This window comes from Rhineura floridana, chromosome 3, assembly GCF_030035675.1.
Source record: "Rhineura floridana isolate rRhiFlo1 chromosome 3, rRhiFlo1.hap2, whole genome shotgun sequence".
Classification (NCBI taxonomy): Eukaryota; Metazoa; Chordata; class Lepidosauria; order Squamata; family Rhineuridae; genus Rhineura; species Rhineura floridana.
The window spans coordinates 137,327,460-137,345,044 of NC_084482.1; the positions used below are offsets into that span (position 1 = coordinate 137,327,460).

Below are 17,585 nucleotides of genomic sequence, written 5' to 3' on the forward strand. Positions count from 1 at the left end.
GTGCATTACAATAGTTCGGACAGGAGGTCATCAGAGCATGGAAACTGAGGCCAGGCCTAGGAACAGTTGCAGTTGATGATTCAGCCTAAGCTGGGCATAAGCGCTCCTAGCCACAAAAACCACTTGAGATTCTACTGACAAATTGGAATCCAGGAATACTCCCAGACTACGAGCCTGATCCTTCAGGGGTAATGCAACCCCTCCCAGATCTGGGTGTATACCTAATTCCTGGACATGGGAACTACCCACACACAGAATTTCTGTCTTATCAGCATTCAGCCTGAGTTTATTGGCTCCATTCTAGTCCCTCACTGCCTCCAAACACCTGTCCAATACCTTCACAGCTTCTCCTGAGTCTGATTGGATTCACAGAGCTGGGTGTCATCCACATACTGGTGATACTGTGCTCCAAATCCCTGGATGACAGATCCCAGTGGTTTAATATATATGTTGAATAGCAAAGGAGGCAGAATGGACTCTTGTGGGACCCCCACAGAGTTGAGCCACAATATCCTAGTACTACTCTCTGGTAATAATACTGCAGGTAGGAAGGGAGTCACTGTAATATAGTACCTCCAACTCCCTCCTCCTTGAGTTGCTCCTAAAGAACACCATAGTGAAAAAGCTACTGAGAGGTCAAGGAGAACCAAGAGGGTCACACTCCACCTTTCCCTTTCCAGATAGAGGTCAATCAAAGGGGACGAAGGCTGTTTTATACCATATTGAGGTATAGATGCTATTTGAAAGAATGTTTCCAGATGGGAGTGATATGTTATGTCATCGCTGTAGTGTGTACATCCCTTATTCATACAACTATTTGACTGCTATTTAACATATACAACATATATAACATAGTGTAATGCAGATTATTTTTGATAATTTATGTGTACTGCCATGACCAAATTATTGTGGGGGGAGCTGATCCCTCAGTGAAATCCACAAGCTCCAGTTTAAGAATACTCCCAGTTTTAGCAAAAGCGTGCCCTTCAAATCCTTCTTAAATAATAGCTAAGGGTGTTGCAACAAAAGGAGACCAGGTCATCTATGCTCTCTCTTCTCTAGTTCGAGTAGTGCTGTGAAATTTGGGTATGGTAGGATCTTCCCAGTACAAAAATTGTTATCGGTTATGTTATAATTGGGTTATAGTATCACATATAGCAGATAAGTAACCTCTATTCAGTCTCTATTCCTGACGACTAAATCATATATACTAACAGCGATCTCAATTCTCTGAGTGCTGGTGCTTATGTAGCCAAAATATATGTTATCCATTTGCGTTGGATGGGGAATCCTAAGGCTTACAGAGGTACAACAAATCTTCTCTGAGAACTGAGTGTGATCAGTGGCCCAAAATACTGACTGTTTTTTTTTAAGGAGGAGGGATGGAAAATCAGGTGGGAATCGGAATGTAACGGAGTATCCTGAACGTGAGCACTTCACACTGCAACATTTTGTTGCAGTTCCCAATTGTGATTTCTAATACCTGTGGTTCTTTATTAGGCATAGTGGGTGAGAGAGAACAGCAAACAGCAACTCATTAGAAATATTTGAAAATGGTAATATGTTATTCATAGATCTCTGTGTTATTAAACTATTAATTTCTGATTAGTTTTTGTTAAAAGGTTGAATCAGATAGGAAAATATTAATACTTTGAAGTTTAAGCACAGCTTAATTTTATCATTTTAAAAATTATTTAAATTCCTAATTTGCCTCACCCTGGAGGATAATATTGAAACAAACATATCAAGAATACGTTTTAAAACCAGACAAATGTTGCCGTTTATGGTGCAATCCTGTGCATGTCTACTCAGTAAGTCATATTGTGGGACTTATTTCGAGGTCAGTGTGTATAGGATTGCATCCTTAGTTGCTTTAATAACCGCTGTGAAAATCACAGTATTATTTACTTATTGCACAGTGGATTTTACTTGTTTCTGTTTCCTGTATATGGAGTTTTTTGAATGCACATATAGGATAGTGCCATTTATGTTTAACAATGGTAATTGTTAGAAAGTAACATGGTTGAATCTATGGATTCATCACAGTGTGCTAAGACAAGGGACACCAATCCAGTTGCCTTGGCAATAGTTCCTATCCCCTAAGTGAGAGCAATATGAACACATGTAGTTGGGCATACTCTCAACCTGGTCTTTGCCACAGAGTGGATTGGTAATACTCTGTTGATTGGGGAAGTTGCTGTGAGTCCATTATCATGGACTCACCATTCCTTGATAAGGTTTGGGTTGAATGGTTGGGCTACTCCACTGCAAGGGTGTGAAGCCCACTGAGATGGTCTGCCCTCAGAGACTTATGGAATATGATGGATTCCTGAATGCTCTGGGGGATTTTCTAGCTGACATGGCTGATGCTCCTATCAAGGCTCTTGTCTCACTGTGGAATGGTGAGATGCATAGAGCCATTGATGTGATGAGTGCCCTCGCCATTGCTGTGGAGCACATAGGTCACCTTGGTACTCCATTGATCTATGTGCAATGAAACAGGAGGGTCAGCAGTTGGAACACAGGTGGCTTAAATCTTGGTCTGAACCTGACAGAACACGGGTAAGGTTGCACCATCGTGCCTACCATGTGGAAGTGAGCACAAAGAAAACCCACTTCTCTGCCGCCATTGCATCCATAAGTAGTTGTCCAGCAGAGGGGTGAATGGGCTTTTGTCATATGGCCAAGAGAGCATTGCACTGACACTCTCAGAGGCCTGCTGTGACAACTTTGCATGGCACTTTAGGGACAAAATCATTCAGACCTGGGGAGAGTTGGATGCCACAGTTAGAGTAAGTCCAACTGTGTTCCATCTGTATTGGATTAGTCTTGATTATTGCATCGTGAGTATGTGGACAACCTGCTTGAAGAAGTGTGGCCCACCACCTGCCCATTTGAGCCATGCCCATCTTGGCTTCTTAGAGCTAACTGGGTTGACTGGGTGAGTTCACGGAGTGATTAATGCTTCAGTGGAGGAGGGGGAGGTACCATATCTCTTGAAGGAGGTGATAGTGTGTCCCTTCCTTAAGAAGACCTCCCTGGACCCAGAAGAGTTAAACAACTATCATCCAGTGGCAAATATCCTCTTTTTGGGCAATGTGCTCGAGAAGGTGGTGACAGTCCAGCTTCAAATATGCTTGGAGGACACTGATTACTTGGATCCATTCCAGTCTTACTTCAGGCTGGCACTGAAACTGCCTTGGTTGCCCTGGTTGATGACATCTGTCAGGAGAGAGATAGGGGGAGTGTGACCCTGCTCATTCTCCTCGATCTTGCGGGGGCTTTTGATACTGTTGACCATAGTATCCTTTTGGAGTTTCTCACGGAGATGGGGGTTAGGTACACTGTGCTTCAGTGGTTCCATTCATACCTCCAGGGCCCCTTCCAAAAAGTAGTTATGGGAGGCTACTGTTTGGCACCATGGGAGCTATTCTGTGGTGTTCCATAGGGTTCCCCATGCTCTTTGACATCTATATTAAGCCACAGGGAGCTGTCATCAGGAGATTTGGAGTGAGATGTCATCAATATGCAAATGACACCCAACTCTCTCTGTCCATTCCATCTGAATCAGGAAAGCTGAATCATCTGAGGTGTTGAACCAGTACTTGAGTGTGATGATGTCTTGGATGTGGGCCAATAAATTGAGGATGAATCCTGAAAAGACAGTTATGTGTCCAGAGTTCTCATGTCCAGGTGGTGAAGATATGGCCTGTCCTGGACAGGATTTCACTTAGTATTCCATGCTCTGGTAACTTCCAGATTGGATTATTGCAATATGTTGTCCATGGGGCTGCCCTTGAAGATGACCTGGAAACTTCAACTGTCCAAATGCAGTAGCCAGATTACTGGCTGGGGTTGCTTTTAGATCTCATATAACTCCTGTTTCAAAACAGCTGCATTGGTTGCCAGTTCCTTTCCAGGTCAAGCTAAGGTGCTCACTCTAGTGTTTAAAGCCCTAAACTGCTTAGGTCCCAAATATCTGAAAGACCTCCTCCTTCCCCACAGACCCTGTCAGGTGTTGAGATCGGCAGAAGGGGCCCTTTTGGTAGTTCCATCACTCTTTGAGGGCATGGCCCAGGAGAGAGCATTCCCTAAGTAGTGGAACTCCCTCCCCAATGAGAAGCATCTGGCAACCTCACTGCTTTAGTTTGCTTTAGACAAATGCTGAAGATGCACCTGTTTACCCTGGCCATTGACACCCGAGAAGTATATTATTAGGACCCACCCTGTTTTGTGATTCTGGTTGTTTTTAATTCTGGTTGATGCTGTATTTTCAGATTGTTATAACCTGCCCTGGGACCTCTGGGTGATGGGCAGGCAATAAATTCTAACTGACAACAACAACATGTCTTCATCTTGTGCTGGGCCAAGAAGACAGACTGGGAATACTGTTGGTGTACCGCCCACCTTGCTGCCCAACAGCTTCCCTAACTGAGCTGACAGAGATAGTCTCGGAGGTATTGTTGAGGTCCCCCAGACTCGTGGTACTGGGGGATTTCAACATCCATGCCGAGGCTGTCTTGCTTGGGGCGGCTCAGGACTTCATGGCCTCCATGACAACCATGGGGCTGTCTCAAATTGTTACTGGCCCAACACATGTATCGGGACATACTCTTGATCTGATCTTCGCCACTGGTCATGGAGATGGTGATCTGAGGGTGGGGTATTTTTCATCTACTCCATTGTCATGGACAGATCATCGCTTGCTGAGTTTTAGACTCACGACAGCCCTTTCCCTCTGCAGAGGTGGGGAACCTATTAAGTTGGTCCGCTCCCGGAGGCTTATGGATCCTGTAGCTTTCCAGAGGGCTCTGGGAGTTTTTCCGGCTGATAGTACTGGTGCTCCTGTCGAGGCCATGGTTGACCTGTGGAATACGGAGATGACCCGGGCCATCGACATGATCGCTCCCGCGCGCCCCCTGCGCTGCCGAACTCATACAGCACCGTGGTATACCCCGGAGCTGAGAGTGATGAAGCAAGAGAGAAGGAGGCTAGAGTGCAGGTGGAGGTGAACTCCTGACGGATGTAATCATTCCCTGGTAAGTGCTTCCACTAAGTTGTACATAAAAGCGGTTAGGGCGGCGAAAAAGTCTTATTTTACTACCACCATTAGATCATCCCTTTGCCGCCCAGCGGAGCTTTTTAGGGTGGTATGAGGGCTCTTACATTCTGGCCCTCATGATACTAAGAAAACATCGGAAGCCCGCTGCAACGAATTTGCGGAGCACTTCCAGGACAAGATTGCATGCATCTGTCGGGACTTAGACTCTGATGTTATGACAGATGAATCCATTGAAGTGTCCAGAGCGCGGCCTTGTCCTTTATTATTGGATGAATTTCAGTTGGTGCAGCTCGAGGAAGTGGACAAGGTGCTTGGAATGGTGCGGGTGACCACCTCTGCTCTGGACCCTTGCCCATCTTGGCTGGTGAAGACTGGCAGGACTGTAACCGCCGGCTGGGCCAAGGAGGTAATAAATGCCTCCTTGGGAGAGGGAGTAGTCCCTGGCAGTCTCAAGGAGGCAGTAATAAGACCTCTTTTAAAGAAACCTTCTTTGGACCCAGATGTTTTGAACAACTATAGACCGGTGGCGAATGTCCCTTTTTTGGGCAAGGTTTTGGAGCGGGTGGTCGCTGGCCAGCTCCAGGCGCTCTTGGATGAAACCGATTATCTGGATCCGTTTCAATCTGGTTTTAGGTCCGGTTTTGGCACTGAAAGAGCCTTGGTCGCCCTGTTTGATGACCTTTGTCGGGAGAGGGACAGAGGGAGTGTGACTCTGTTGATTCTCCTTGATCTCTCAGTGGCGTTTGATACCATCGACCATGGTATCCTTCTGGGGAGACTCACGGAGTTGGGAGTTGGGGGCACTGCTTGGCAGTGGCTCTGCTCCTACTTAGCGGATCGTCGCCAGAAGGTAGTGCTTGGGGAACATCGCTCGACACCCTGGACTCTCCATTGTGGAGTCCCTCAGGGGTCGGTTTTGTCCCCCATGCTCTTTAACATCTACATGCAGCCTTTGGGTGCGGTCATCAGGAGTTTTGGAGTGCGTTGCCATCAGTACGCTGATGACACGCAGCTCTACTTCTCCTTTTCACCTTCTTCAGGTGAGGCTGTTGATGTGCTGAACCGTTGCCTGACCGCGATAATGGACTGGATGAGAGCTAATAAACTGAAACTCAATCCAGACAAGACTGAGACACTGTTGGTGAGCTCTTTCCCTGCTCAGATGGTGGATGTTTATCCTGTTCTAGATGGGGTTACACTCCCCTTGAAGGAACAGGTTCATAGTTTGGGGGTCCTTTTTGACCCTTCCTTGTCGCTCGAGGCTCAAGTGGCTTCGGTGGCACGGAATGCGTTTTACCACCTTCGCTTAGTCGCCCAACTACACCCCTATCTGGACAGTGATGATCTCGCCTCTGTTGTCCACGCTCTGGTAACTTCTAGATTGGATTACTGTAATGCGCTCTACGTAGGGCTGCCCTTGAAGACTGTTCGGAAACTTCAGCTAGTGCAAAATGCGGCAGCCAGGCTGTTGACAAGGACCAATCGGTCTGCGCATATAACACCTGTCCTGGCTCGCTTGCACTGGCTACCCATTTGTTTCCGAGCTAGATTCAAGGTGCTGGTGTTGACCTATAAAGCCTTACACGGTGTGGGACCGCAATACCTTGTGGAACGCCTCTCCCGCTATGAACCTACCCGCTCACTTCGTTCAGTATCTAAGGCCCTCCTCCGGGTACCAACTCACCAGGATGCCTGGAGGACTGTTACTAGAACTAGGGCCTTTTCTGTGGTGGCCCCCGAATTATGGAACAGCTTACCGGAGGAAATACGCCTGGCGCCTACGGTTCTTTCTTTTAGGCGCCAGGTTAAGACCTGGCTGTACTCCCAGGCATTTTAATGTTCAATGTTTTAGTTTAATGTGTTCCTTTCTGTTACTGATTTTATTCTATATTGTATTTTAATCTCGTTTTGTAAACCGCCCAGAGAGCTATTAGCTATGGGCGGTCTAGAAATGAAAATAAATAAATAAATAAACAAGGCAGCTTTTGTCCCTGGTGAAGCTACCATGTAACCAAATTAGATTGGTGACATAATATTGTGATGTCATTATGCTTCCCATATGATCCCTGATTGGCTGGGATCATGCCTTGCCATAATAGTAATGGACAAGAAAATTGAACTGAAAGAGCAGCAGAGAAGGGAAGAATGATTCTGAAAAGCTATGAATAATAATGCTAGTATGTTGCAAGGGGTGGATGGAATTTGGCATAAATTCCTTTTTTAGCACATAAAATGTTAATAGATGAAAATTTGTCTCATCCTTATTGCATTCAATGATTTAATACAGGTCATTCTGCCATAAAATTAGACATTGAAGTTCCTCTGATAATAGGCAACTATAAATACAAAATACAGCTTTCATTCTAGCCTTTGAATATTATGATTTAAGTACACGTTAGTACACGTACATTATTAATATTTCTCACCAGTTCTCACTTGTAGAACCCTGTGATAAATTAAATGACCATTTATAAAGTGTGTCATCTCTAATTTTGAAACCAGTTAAGCTTTATTGATTCAAACATTTCATTAATCATAGCAATGACACATTTTCCCTAAAATATTTTTGACAACATTTTTAAAATATGTTAACGGAATTACTTCCCTTTCTGAAACTTATATGCTCTTCATCAAGAGCAGCATTTTTCTTGGTTCCTAAGTAGTCTATGCTCAGTCTGTGCTGCAGACTATCATAATGGGGAAATTAAATCAGTTGTCATTCCACATTACTTTTACTACTGTTAAAGAGATTTATAGTAATTGCCTGTTTGTTCATATTGTTTTCAAAATAGCTTTTGATCTATAATGTTTTCAGTAGTAAAAGTGCTACTGGAGGATTCTTTATATGGCTCAAGAGTACTACTGTGTTTGTGAATTCAGTCGTAGTAAGTCCCCAAATGAACATATTTTCTCACATAACAATGCTTCCTTTTTTATATTGATCCCTGTTTTAGATGCTTATACTCATGAAGGATTGTATTTGTGACAATTGCTTTTTAACCACATTCCCTCTTTGCGATCGGTGTTGTCAAATCTCCATTCCAGTGATGTGCCCTTAAAATGAAAATAAAGCTGATTTATCTTGTTTGCTAAATTTGATGCCAGATTTCCTTGTTTTTAATCTTTTACTACCATTTTATATAAAGCAGCTGGCAATGATGACATGTTTCACAGATATCACTTCATCTCTTCCAGACACTTCATTACATTCAATAGAACCACTGTAGTTCTGGCTTTGTAATTCACAGCTTTGTTATGATTGCATTTTTAAAAGAAGCAGCAGCAGCAGCTTAGAGTGATTTATTTTTACCACCCCATTTCTTTGGAACTTCAAAATATTGTATAAAATAGTTTTTCTTCTTTCCAAACCTATGTTAAAATTATAAGTTCTTCAGTCTCTAGAACCCTGAGCTTGTGGTTTGTTTCCTCCAAACAAACCATGAATGGTAAGAGAAGAACTGTCCTTGGCTACTATTTATGGCACAAACCCAGGCTCATGGTTTGTTGCTTCTGGCGCAGCATGGCTCAAGAGCAAGAGAGGAGTGAAGTGCTCACCATGTGCCACTTGCTTGCACTAAACCATCCTCAAACATATTTGCACGTTATCTATGGTTTAATATGATGAGTGAAATGGGTCAGAGGATACACTTCTCCATACCCACTTAAATAGAGAATGAGACTCTATGGAGTTCATGTTTTGTGTTGGGATCTTGTATATATACTTTGGCACCATACATACACAGAATCACATTCAAGGTATGCTTTTTCAAGGATCACCAGTAACTTGAATAATACACTGCTAAATAAGAAGTCTTTGCAAATATTTTTGCAAGAAAAGAAACTTTTTTTATTTGCATTTTTTCTCATACAGCGATTTTTATTGCATTCAATCTATAATAGTATGCTTGACCTGGTAGAGAAACAGCCCAATCCACAGCTGTGGAATTTACCCAGGCTTGATGACAAGACCAGTCTTACAACTAGCAGCCATTTTTCTCTGTTTTGACTATCTTAAGAATGTGCAGGAAAGTATTCTCTCTTTTTTGGTTGTTAATTTGTATAATTGCAATATTAAGAACACTATGAGAGCCATATTCAAAAAATACTCAGATTTAGACAAGGCACTTGAAATGAATAAACAGTTTCACTTATCTGAATTTTTACATTTCTAAACTTTTACTTGTTTTCACATGCATTCATATTTTATGTCCACCTGAAAGTTCTTCAACTGTATGAAAGATGCTGGTACTAGAGCTAGTGGGGCATGCAGTGTTCCCTGCGGGAATGCTTGCAAGAAACACATCAAAGCATAAAGAGCTCACATTAGAAAGACATTTACACCTCTTTGTGTAGCATCATTATCATGTTGTTCCTTGCTGTTGTTATTATTAGTTGGCTATCAAAGGCATAGATTTTAGCTGATTGAAAAATATATTATTTTTCTAAAGCCACAGTGTGTTTCACCTGTATACAAGGGAAATGTCTTTCTTTCATCAAATCACATAGCAACCAAATACTAGAAAATATTTAGTGTCAATATAATTAACTAAGGATAATACTGAGTCGGATCTAGAGTTAAATAAACATAACTAGGTTGGCAAACTCATCCAAACTCAGAGGAAGGCAATGGTAAACCACCTCTGAATACCTCTTACCATGAAAACCCTATGAACAGAGTATCCAAAATGCAACATGAGATAGTGCTGGAAGATGAGACCCCCAGGTCAGATAGCACTCAGCGAGCTACTGGGGAAGAACAACGGACAAGTACAAGTAGCACTGTGACTAATGAAGCAATACACTGAAGTACTCTATAAAAGAGATGCAAGGATGACAATTCATTCATGGAGGAACCATATGAAGAACGAGAAATTTTAAAATGTGTGGTGAAAGCTTCTCTTAAAATACTTGGAAGAAACAAATCACCAGGAACAGATGGCATACCAATAGAGTTGCTTCAAGTTACTGAGACTGAATCTGTCCAAATTGTGATAAAAATATGTCAACAAAAATGGTAAATAAAACAATGGCCCACAGACTGGAAGCATTCAATATATATCCCAATTCCAAAGAAAGGGGATTCCGGGGAATGCAGTAGTTATTGAACTATTGCCTTAATATCTCATGCAAGTAATGCTCAAGATTCTACAACAAAGGCTCTTACCAGATGTCCAAGCTGGATTTAAAAAAGGAAGAGGTACCAGAGATCATATCACAAACATATGTTGGATAATGGAATGGACCAAGGAATTTATAGATTACAGCAAAGCGTTTGATTGTGTAGATCATGAAAAACTATGGAATGCTTTAAAAAAAATGGGGGTGCCACAGCATCTGGTTGTCCTGATGCGCAACCTACACACTGGTCAAGAGGCTACTGTAAGAACAGAATATGGAGAAATCAGTTGGTTCCCAATTGGAAGCGCTGTGAGACAGGGGTGTATTTTATCACCCTATCTGTTTAATCTATATGCAGAACATATCATACGGAAAGCGGGATTGGACCAAGATGGAGGTATGAAAATTGGAGGGAGAAACATCAATATTTTAAGATATTCAAACGATACTACTAGCAGAAACCAGTAATGATTTGAAACAAATTCTGTTGAAATTTAAAGAAGAAAGCACAAAAGCAGGACTACAGCTGAATGTCAAGAAGACTAAAGTAATGACAACAGAAGATTTGTGTAACTTTAAAGCTGACAATGGGGACATTGAACTTGTCAAGGATTATCAATACCTTGGCACAGTCATTAACCAAAATGGAGACAATAGTCAAGAAATCAGAAGAAGGCTAGGACTGGGGAGGGCAGTTGTGGGAGAACTAGAAAAGGTCCTCAAATGCAAAGATGTATCACTGAACACCAAAGTCAGGATCATTCAGACCATGGTATTCCCGATCTCTATATATGGATGTGAAAGTTGGACAGTGAAAAAAGCGGATAAGAGAAAAATCAACTCATTTGAAATGTGGTGTTGGAGGAGAGCTTTGCAGATACCATGGACTGCAAAAAAGACAAATAATTGGGTATTATTTATTTATTTATTATTTTATTTATATCCCACCCTTCCTCCTAGCAGGAGCCCAGGGCGGCAAACAAAGCTAAAAACACTTTAAAACATCATAAAAAGATCTTAGAATACATTAAAACAAAACAACGTTAAAAACATTTTTTTAAAAAGCTTTAAAAAGCTTTATTAGAAAAATTAAACCAGAACTGTCAGTAGAAGCTAAAATGATGAAACTGAGGTTATCATACTTTGGACACATAATGAGAAGACATGATTCACTAGAAAAGACCATAATGCTGGGAAAAACAGAAGGGAGACGAAAAAGAGGAAGACCAAACAAGAGATGGATTGATTCCATAAAGGAAGCCACAGACCTGAACTTACAAGATCTGAACAGGGTGGTTTATAACAGATGTTATTGGAGGTCCCTGATTCATAGGGTCTCCATAAGTCGTAATCAACTTGAAGGCGCATAACAACAACAGGTTTGCAGAAGTTGACTTCCTCATTTCCTTCTCTCCATGGTAGCCTCCAAAATCCCTCCATGAGTGTTGAGGCATCCTGCTGAATTGAGAAAGGAACTGTGACATGGAGAACTGAGGGGAAGAGAAGAATCCCTCAAAACTGTGTGGAGGTATGTTCAACTAGCACAGCTCCTGCTTGCAGAATTCACTTCTACAAGTTTTTCAAGGAATTCCACCCTTCTCACTCAGCTCCTGTGCCTCAGTCTACCTCATTCAAAAGAATCCCCGAGCCCTAGGGATTGGTGAGGATGCTGCTGAATTCTGATTTAGCAGCAGATTTTTTTACTGTGCAGGAGGCCACATATTCTCCATTTTTGTGGAGCAACCTGTTTGCTCCAAACTTAGCAGCTTTCTCCTGACACCGGATCTCCTCCTGAAATATATTGTTCTTTTATTGATTTTACTCATGGCACAGCACAGCAGTACAGCGCTCTCTCTCTCTCTCTCTGTCTCTCTCTCTCTCTCTCTCTCTGTCTCTCTCTCTCACACACACACACACACACACACCACTCCTCCATTTCAATAATCCAAGCTCCACGTGAGGATGAAGCAAGCCAAGGCTAAAATAGCAGAGGAAGAGAAAACTCAAAGCCGCTTTCTTCAAAATATAAATAGCTTCTTTTCAAAATAGCAACAGTTTCTGTCAAAATATCAATATTAATATTGACATTTTGGAGAGAAAAGAAATTGGACTGGCAAAAGCAATGGATAGTGGACAAAGAACAAATTCAAATAGATATTGCCTGTTAGGTCGATGGAAGGCTTTCGAAGCGGCACTGGCCAATGGATCCCATCCCTACCCAGCCCTCAGCCTCAGTAAACATTTTTCAAGGGGATGATAGGGGGCTATCATGGGGCAGATTGGAGGGGGATTTTCAGTTTCTACCAGCCCTGTCACACAGGCTTAACTCTGAATCCAACCCATTGTATTATTTGTGGTCTACAGCCTTTAGTGAACCACAGTTTCAGCCACATATTTTGTTGACTTGCAACTGTTCTCTAGCATACTTGTATCATGTAAAACATCGTTCTGTATCTCCAGTTCCTGTTTTATGTTTGCTGGTTGTATGGATTTTTTGTATGAATTGCAAGGAAACAAGCATAGAAGAGAGCTGCTTTGTCTACAACAAGCCTTCTGTCAGAGACTAAATTTGCACCTTTTCCCTGAACATTAGACTAGATCGAACTGCAGAAATGTGTGGTAGCCATTTTGACAACTGACTACTGATTATTATCACAAGACTCCTTTATAGAAGCCCAAGATAATATCTAGTGTATTTCTTTTTTCAATCTTCTTTTATCAAAACATATGAATTCTAGAGGCTTGGTAATGTTAGTCTGTTGAAGATTTGTATAAAATTCAAAATGTGTCTGGCATAACAAATTTTGGAGTGCTTTCCTAGCGCCTTTTGCCTCACTGTTCATTTTGATTCTGGGACTCTTTTTGGCAACTTTTTCACACAAAACAGTTTGATTCAGTTTTACATGTGAAACATGAAACAGATTGATCCTGATCCATTGTGTCCTTCAGAATGTAGGGCATGGGATGCAAACAGCATTCCTCATTCACTTTAATGCTACTTGAAGCATGCATCCCGTGAGGTTGGTGCCCCCACTGGAAAAAATGGGGACAATCTGGTCTCACAAGGATTCCTTCAGATTCCTTGTTCCTTCGGCTTCCAAGAATTTGTGAGCTCTGGCCTGGCAGCAAAAGTTAATGGAATCAAGTTACTAGTAAAAATATTTTTTCTAGCTTGATGCAGCAGATACTGTCCTCCTTTTAAGCTACACAGACATTATTGCTAATATTGCTATATGGCAAATACAACACTGGAGCGATTCCAACGTAATGGTTTTCCTCCATTGATGCAAATGTTAATTCCAAAAGAAGCTTGATTATGTGTGGGTAAAATATATGTTTCGAAATGCATTTTTAAAATATTGCTACAATATTTTACTTTATTAAAGAATGGTAGAATTTTATTTCCAAGTCTTTGAGACTATTCTGGCCCACAAATAATACTCCTTTCCATTTCAAAAGCAGTTTGCCATGCCAGGTGGGGTGCTGCTGTAAAGAAATGAGATGTGTTACTCAACCAAAAAGCATTCCCTAGCCATTTTTCTCGCTATGAAGTAGAGCATTTTAAAGATGTAATCAGCTATATTTTACTCATAATTACAGTAGTGAAACCATTTAAACTCCTGGTGCAAATTAAATGTGATTGTAATGGTGTTTCAAAACAGAAACACTTCCAGCTTTCAACAACTTGAGAAATCAAAGCCTCCTAGAAGTTCCATGTAAAATACGTTCCTTTGTTTTTATTATTTGGATTTCCATGATACAACTACTTTGTCAATTTAATCCAATTTATATCTTGCACTAAACATTATATTGTGAAGCTTTAACAGTTAATTGACTTGCAAAGTGAAGAAATTGCTAGACTGGAGTTATATTTTAATAACTGAAACCCAATGAATTATTACTTAACCACATGCAAGGGATTGCACCAATAGCCTGTTGGATTTTTTATTTTATCTTTGAGTAGCTGACCTCTATGCCATAATGCATTTGAAAATCCCCTTATTCCAAAAGCAGTTTTCAGAAAGCATGACAGAGCTTTCCGAATGACAAAAGGAGTAGTATCACGGTTCTTTGATGCTGGATAACATCCATAGAAAACAATTTTGCTTGTTTTCCTTATTTATTGTTATATTATGTGTTTGCAGGTCTGGGTGGATGCTGGAACACAAATATTCTTCTCTTATGCCATCTGCCTGGGATGCTTGACAGCCTTAGGAAGCTACAACAACTACAATAATAACTGCTACAGGTAATGACAATTACAATCATGTATATTTCTCTGTTTAGGTTCTAGTCTGGCAAATAATGAATTCATGTGCATGACTATTTGGGGTACTCAGCTAAATTATTGTGCATGTGGAATGACTCCCATGAGCACAGCGGAATTTCCTGTTCACCCATATGCCCTTCACACTGCCTCCAAATTTTCTCCAAAGGTTTGCAGCAACCCGCAAAGAAAATTTGGGGATGTGCAGGGTGAGAAGAAGGGGAAGTTCCATTGCACAGGCAGAGGTTTTTTTTGTGCAGACAATGATGTAGTTGGATACAACCTAATATATACAGGAGTAGCTGAATACACAGGGTGGTATCCAGCTAATGCATCCCATCAGTGCAAGGATTACCGCTAGCACACCAGAACTTTTCCCCCTCTCCTCCCCCAATATATACCCCATGCCACCCCCAGATCTGCTCCAGAGGGTTGTGGAGCTTCTAGAACAAATTTGGAGGAAGGGCGCAGGGGAGAAGTACAGAAGTCCTGTTATGTGAGTGCTAATTCTTGTGCCAACAGGACTGTGACTTAGCGCTACTTTGCATACAACCCATAGAAACATACATTGTGGTGCACATAAGCACATTTTAAGGGGTTTGGTGTCATCAGCCATGTAGGGAAGAGGCGGATAGACAAGGGTGAAACAGATGATGAGGACTGGGAACCCGGGGAGGGGGCAGGCAGTGGGGTGGTCTCACAAAGTGCCCCAGGCCGCATCTTTGACAGCTCAGTCCCCTCAGCTCCAGACTCCCCCATGGAAGCACCACCTGGCCCATCAGAGGCTCTTCAATGGAACACTCCCCCGCCACCTGCACCAGAGGCTCAGCCTTGCACATCAGATGTTTCCCAGCCAAGCACTGCCCAGCTTCCCAACCCCGAACTGACTGTTAGCAGCGCCCACCATTGAAGGGGGAAGTTGAGATCAAACCATCTTCGCCCCACACTTGAAGGCGCTTGAGGCGGGAAGTTTAACAATCAGAGCTGAGGTGGAGTCTTCATTTGCACGCACGATCCAAGCCTACTTAAGCTGACTCATGGGGGGAATCCGGTTGCTGAATCAACATTTTGGAGTTGCAAAGTCATGCTTAGTCCATGCTAGAGAAGAGCTGAGTTCCTAGAAAGAGTAGCTAGGTTAATGAGGTGAACTGCTTTGGATGCATCTATTACTTTAATGAAAAGAGAAAAAGCCACAGCTGAGTCTGAGTCTGAATCCCTCAACTTTGGGCAACAACATTTGGGCATTATAGGATCAGTTTCCTTTTGAACTTGATTTTTGAAAAATTTCCATTTAAAGGGAAAAATAATGTTTCCTTGTTATAAAGTTATATGCTGTGTAATAGAAAAATATTAACTATATTTTGTTTGATATACATAAATTAACTAGCATGAGTAAAATAATTTGTGAGTAGTTTTTCATGTACATAGATTTTAATCCAGATTTACCTGGGTGTATGCCCCGTTGAATTCAATGGGACTTAATTTTTGAGTATACATGTAGTAAATTATACTGTTCATGACCTTATTCAGGAAATATACTGCTAAAGTTATGTCTCCAAGCCCCTTGCTTCGTGACAAAGAATAGTCTGGAATCCCAGACAGTGGTAGGTTAATATCAGTGCCATACTAGTATAAAATCATAATACATGATGCTGTGGAGATCCACAATTTGTTCAGTATACATCACTCAAGAGCTAAATACACAGTGCAAGAGCAGTAACTTGTAATAGTACATTAAATTATATGGAATTGCTGTTGGTTCTGGTATCCTGATTTGGGGGTGAAAAATTTACCTATGGTACCATTTGGTGAATGCTGGTTTTATGTATGTGTGTAAAATGGCAGTTAATGGATAGAACAAGAGTAAGGCTGATTTCATAAACACTTAAAAACACATACCTTAAGACCTTGGAACTGCTGTGCGACATTAACCTTATATTTCATAAAGCAATTTGAAAGCAGAGTATTGCCTCCCCCTAGTGTAAATGTTTATCCCTTTAGTTATAAAGCTGACACTATACATCCCCTTAATTCATGTCTTCATTTCATCTTTCATCATTCTAAATAAATACCTGCTTTTTTCCTTAACACTACAATGGTGCATAATTTAATAACTGATCACTGCAACTGATTCTGGAATCAGTTGCTCTGTTTGTTTATAATTAAATAGTTTTTGTTCAGAAAAACTACATTATTAAAATAGTAGATTTACAATCCTAATTTTTTATAATAGACACACACACACACACGTGTACACTAACATGTGCACACACACACATTTTTAAAAACATTTTATAATATGTATTGCATGACTTATGGTTAGGGATGGACAAATCCACTTCAATCAAACGCAAGCATGGATTCTGCCACAATTCGCACATTTGCCTTCTGCAAGTCCTGGATGCCTTTCACATAAGTCCCAGCAGCTTTCACCGATACCAATTAAGGTGTGCAAACTTTACAATGTCATTAACAAAACAAGGTCAATTTTAATGCTGGTTTTATTCCACTAACATTAACTTATTTGGGTGTCTATAGCATTGGCACTTTGGAAATCCAATCAGAGTGAAATGTCTCAGTCATTTCATAATCATAGCAGTGACAGGCTGGGATGCAAGTAGAAGTGACAAATGAAATGACCTAAGAAGCATGTTGTTTGGAAGTCTGATGTCTGAAGCAAAATGTCTGAGCACACTGAATAAGATGGGGGGCATTTGGGCCATCATATAATCGGAATGAGACAAACTGAAGCCTAAAGGTTAACAAAAAGTTCATCAGCTGGTGGACTGCATCCAGCCGCAGTATAGATTTCTTGAAGTTTTAAGGATTATTGTTGTTAAATTTATATACTGCTTAATGCCAAAAAATCTTCTAAATGGTTTAGAAATATGAAAACCAAGTACACAAACATTAAAATTGAAATATCCATAATTAAAATACCCAATAAAATAGAGTATAAGTGCATGCTCTTATAATTCTGGTTATTATTATTATTATTATTTTATTTATACACCGCCCTTCCTTCCAGCAGGAGCCCAGGGCGGCAAACAGAAACACTAAAAACACTTTGAAACATCATAAAAAGACCTTAAAATACATTAAAACAAAACAACGTTAAAAACATTTTAAAAAAAAATT

At 41.1% G+C, this 17,585-nt stretch overlaps 1 protein-coding gene across 1 annotated transcript in view; it reads left to right on the forward strand.

Moving 5' to 3' along the window:
• Positions 1-17,585, forward strand: part of SLC6A11 (solute carrier family 6 member 11) — a 193,469-nt gene that overhangs the window by 139,745 nt on the left and 36,139 nt on the right. The window contains exon 8 of the mRNA XM_061621990.1: positions 14,326-14,429. Coding sequence (XP_061477974.1) covers positions 14,326-14,429 — 104 coding nt within the window. The remainder of the gene's footprint in view (positions 1-14,325; positions 14,430-17,585) is intronic.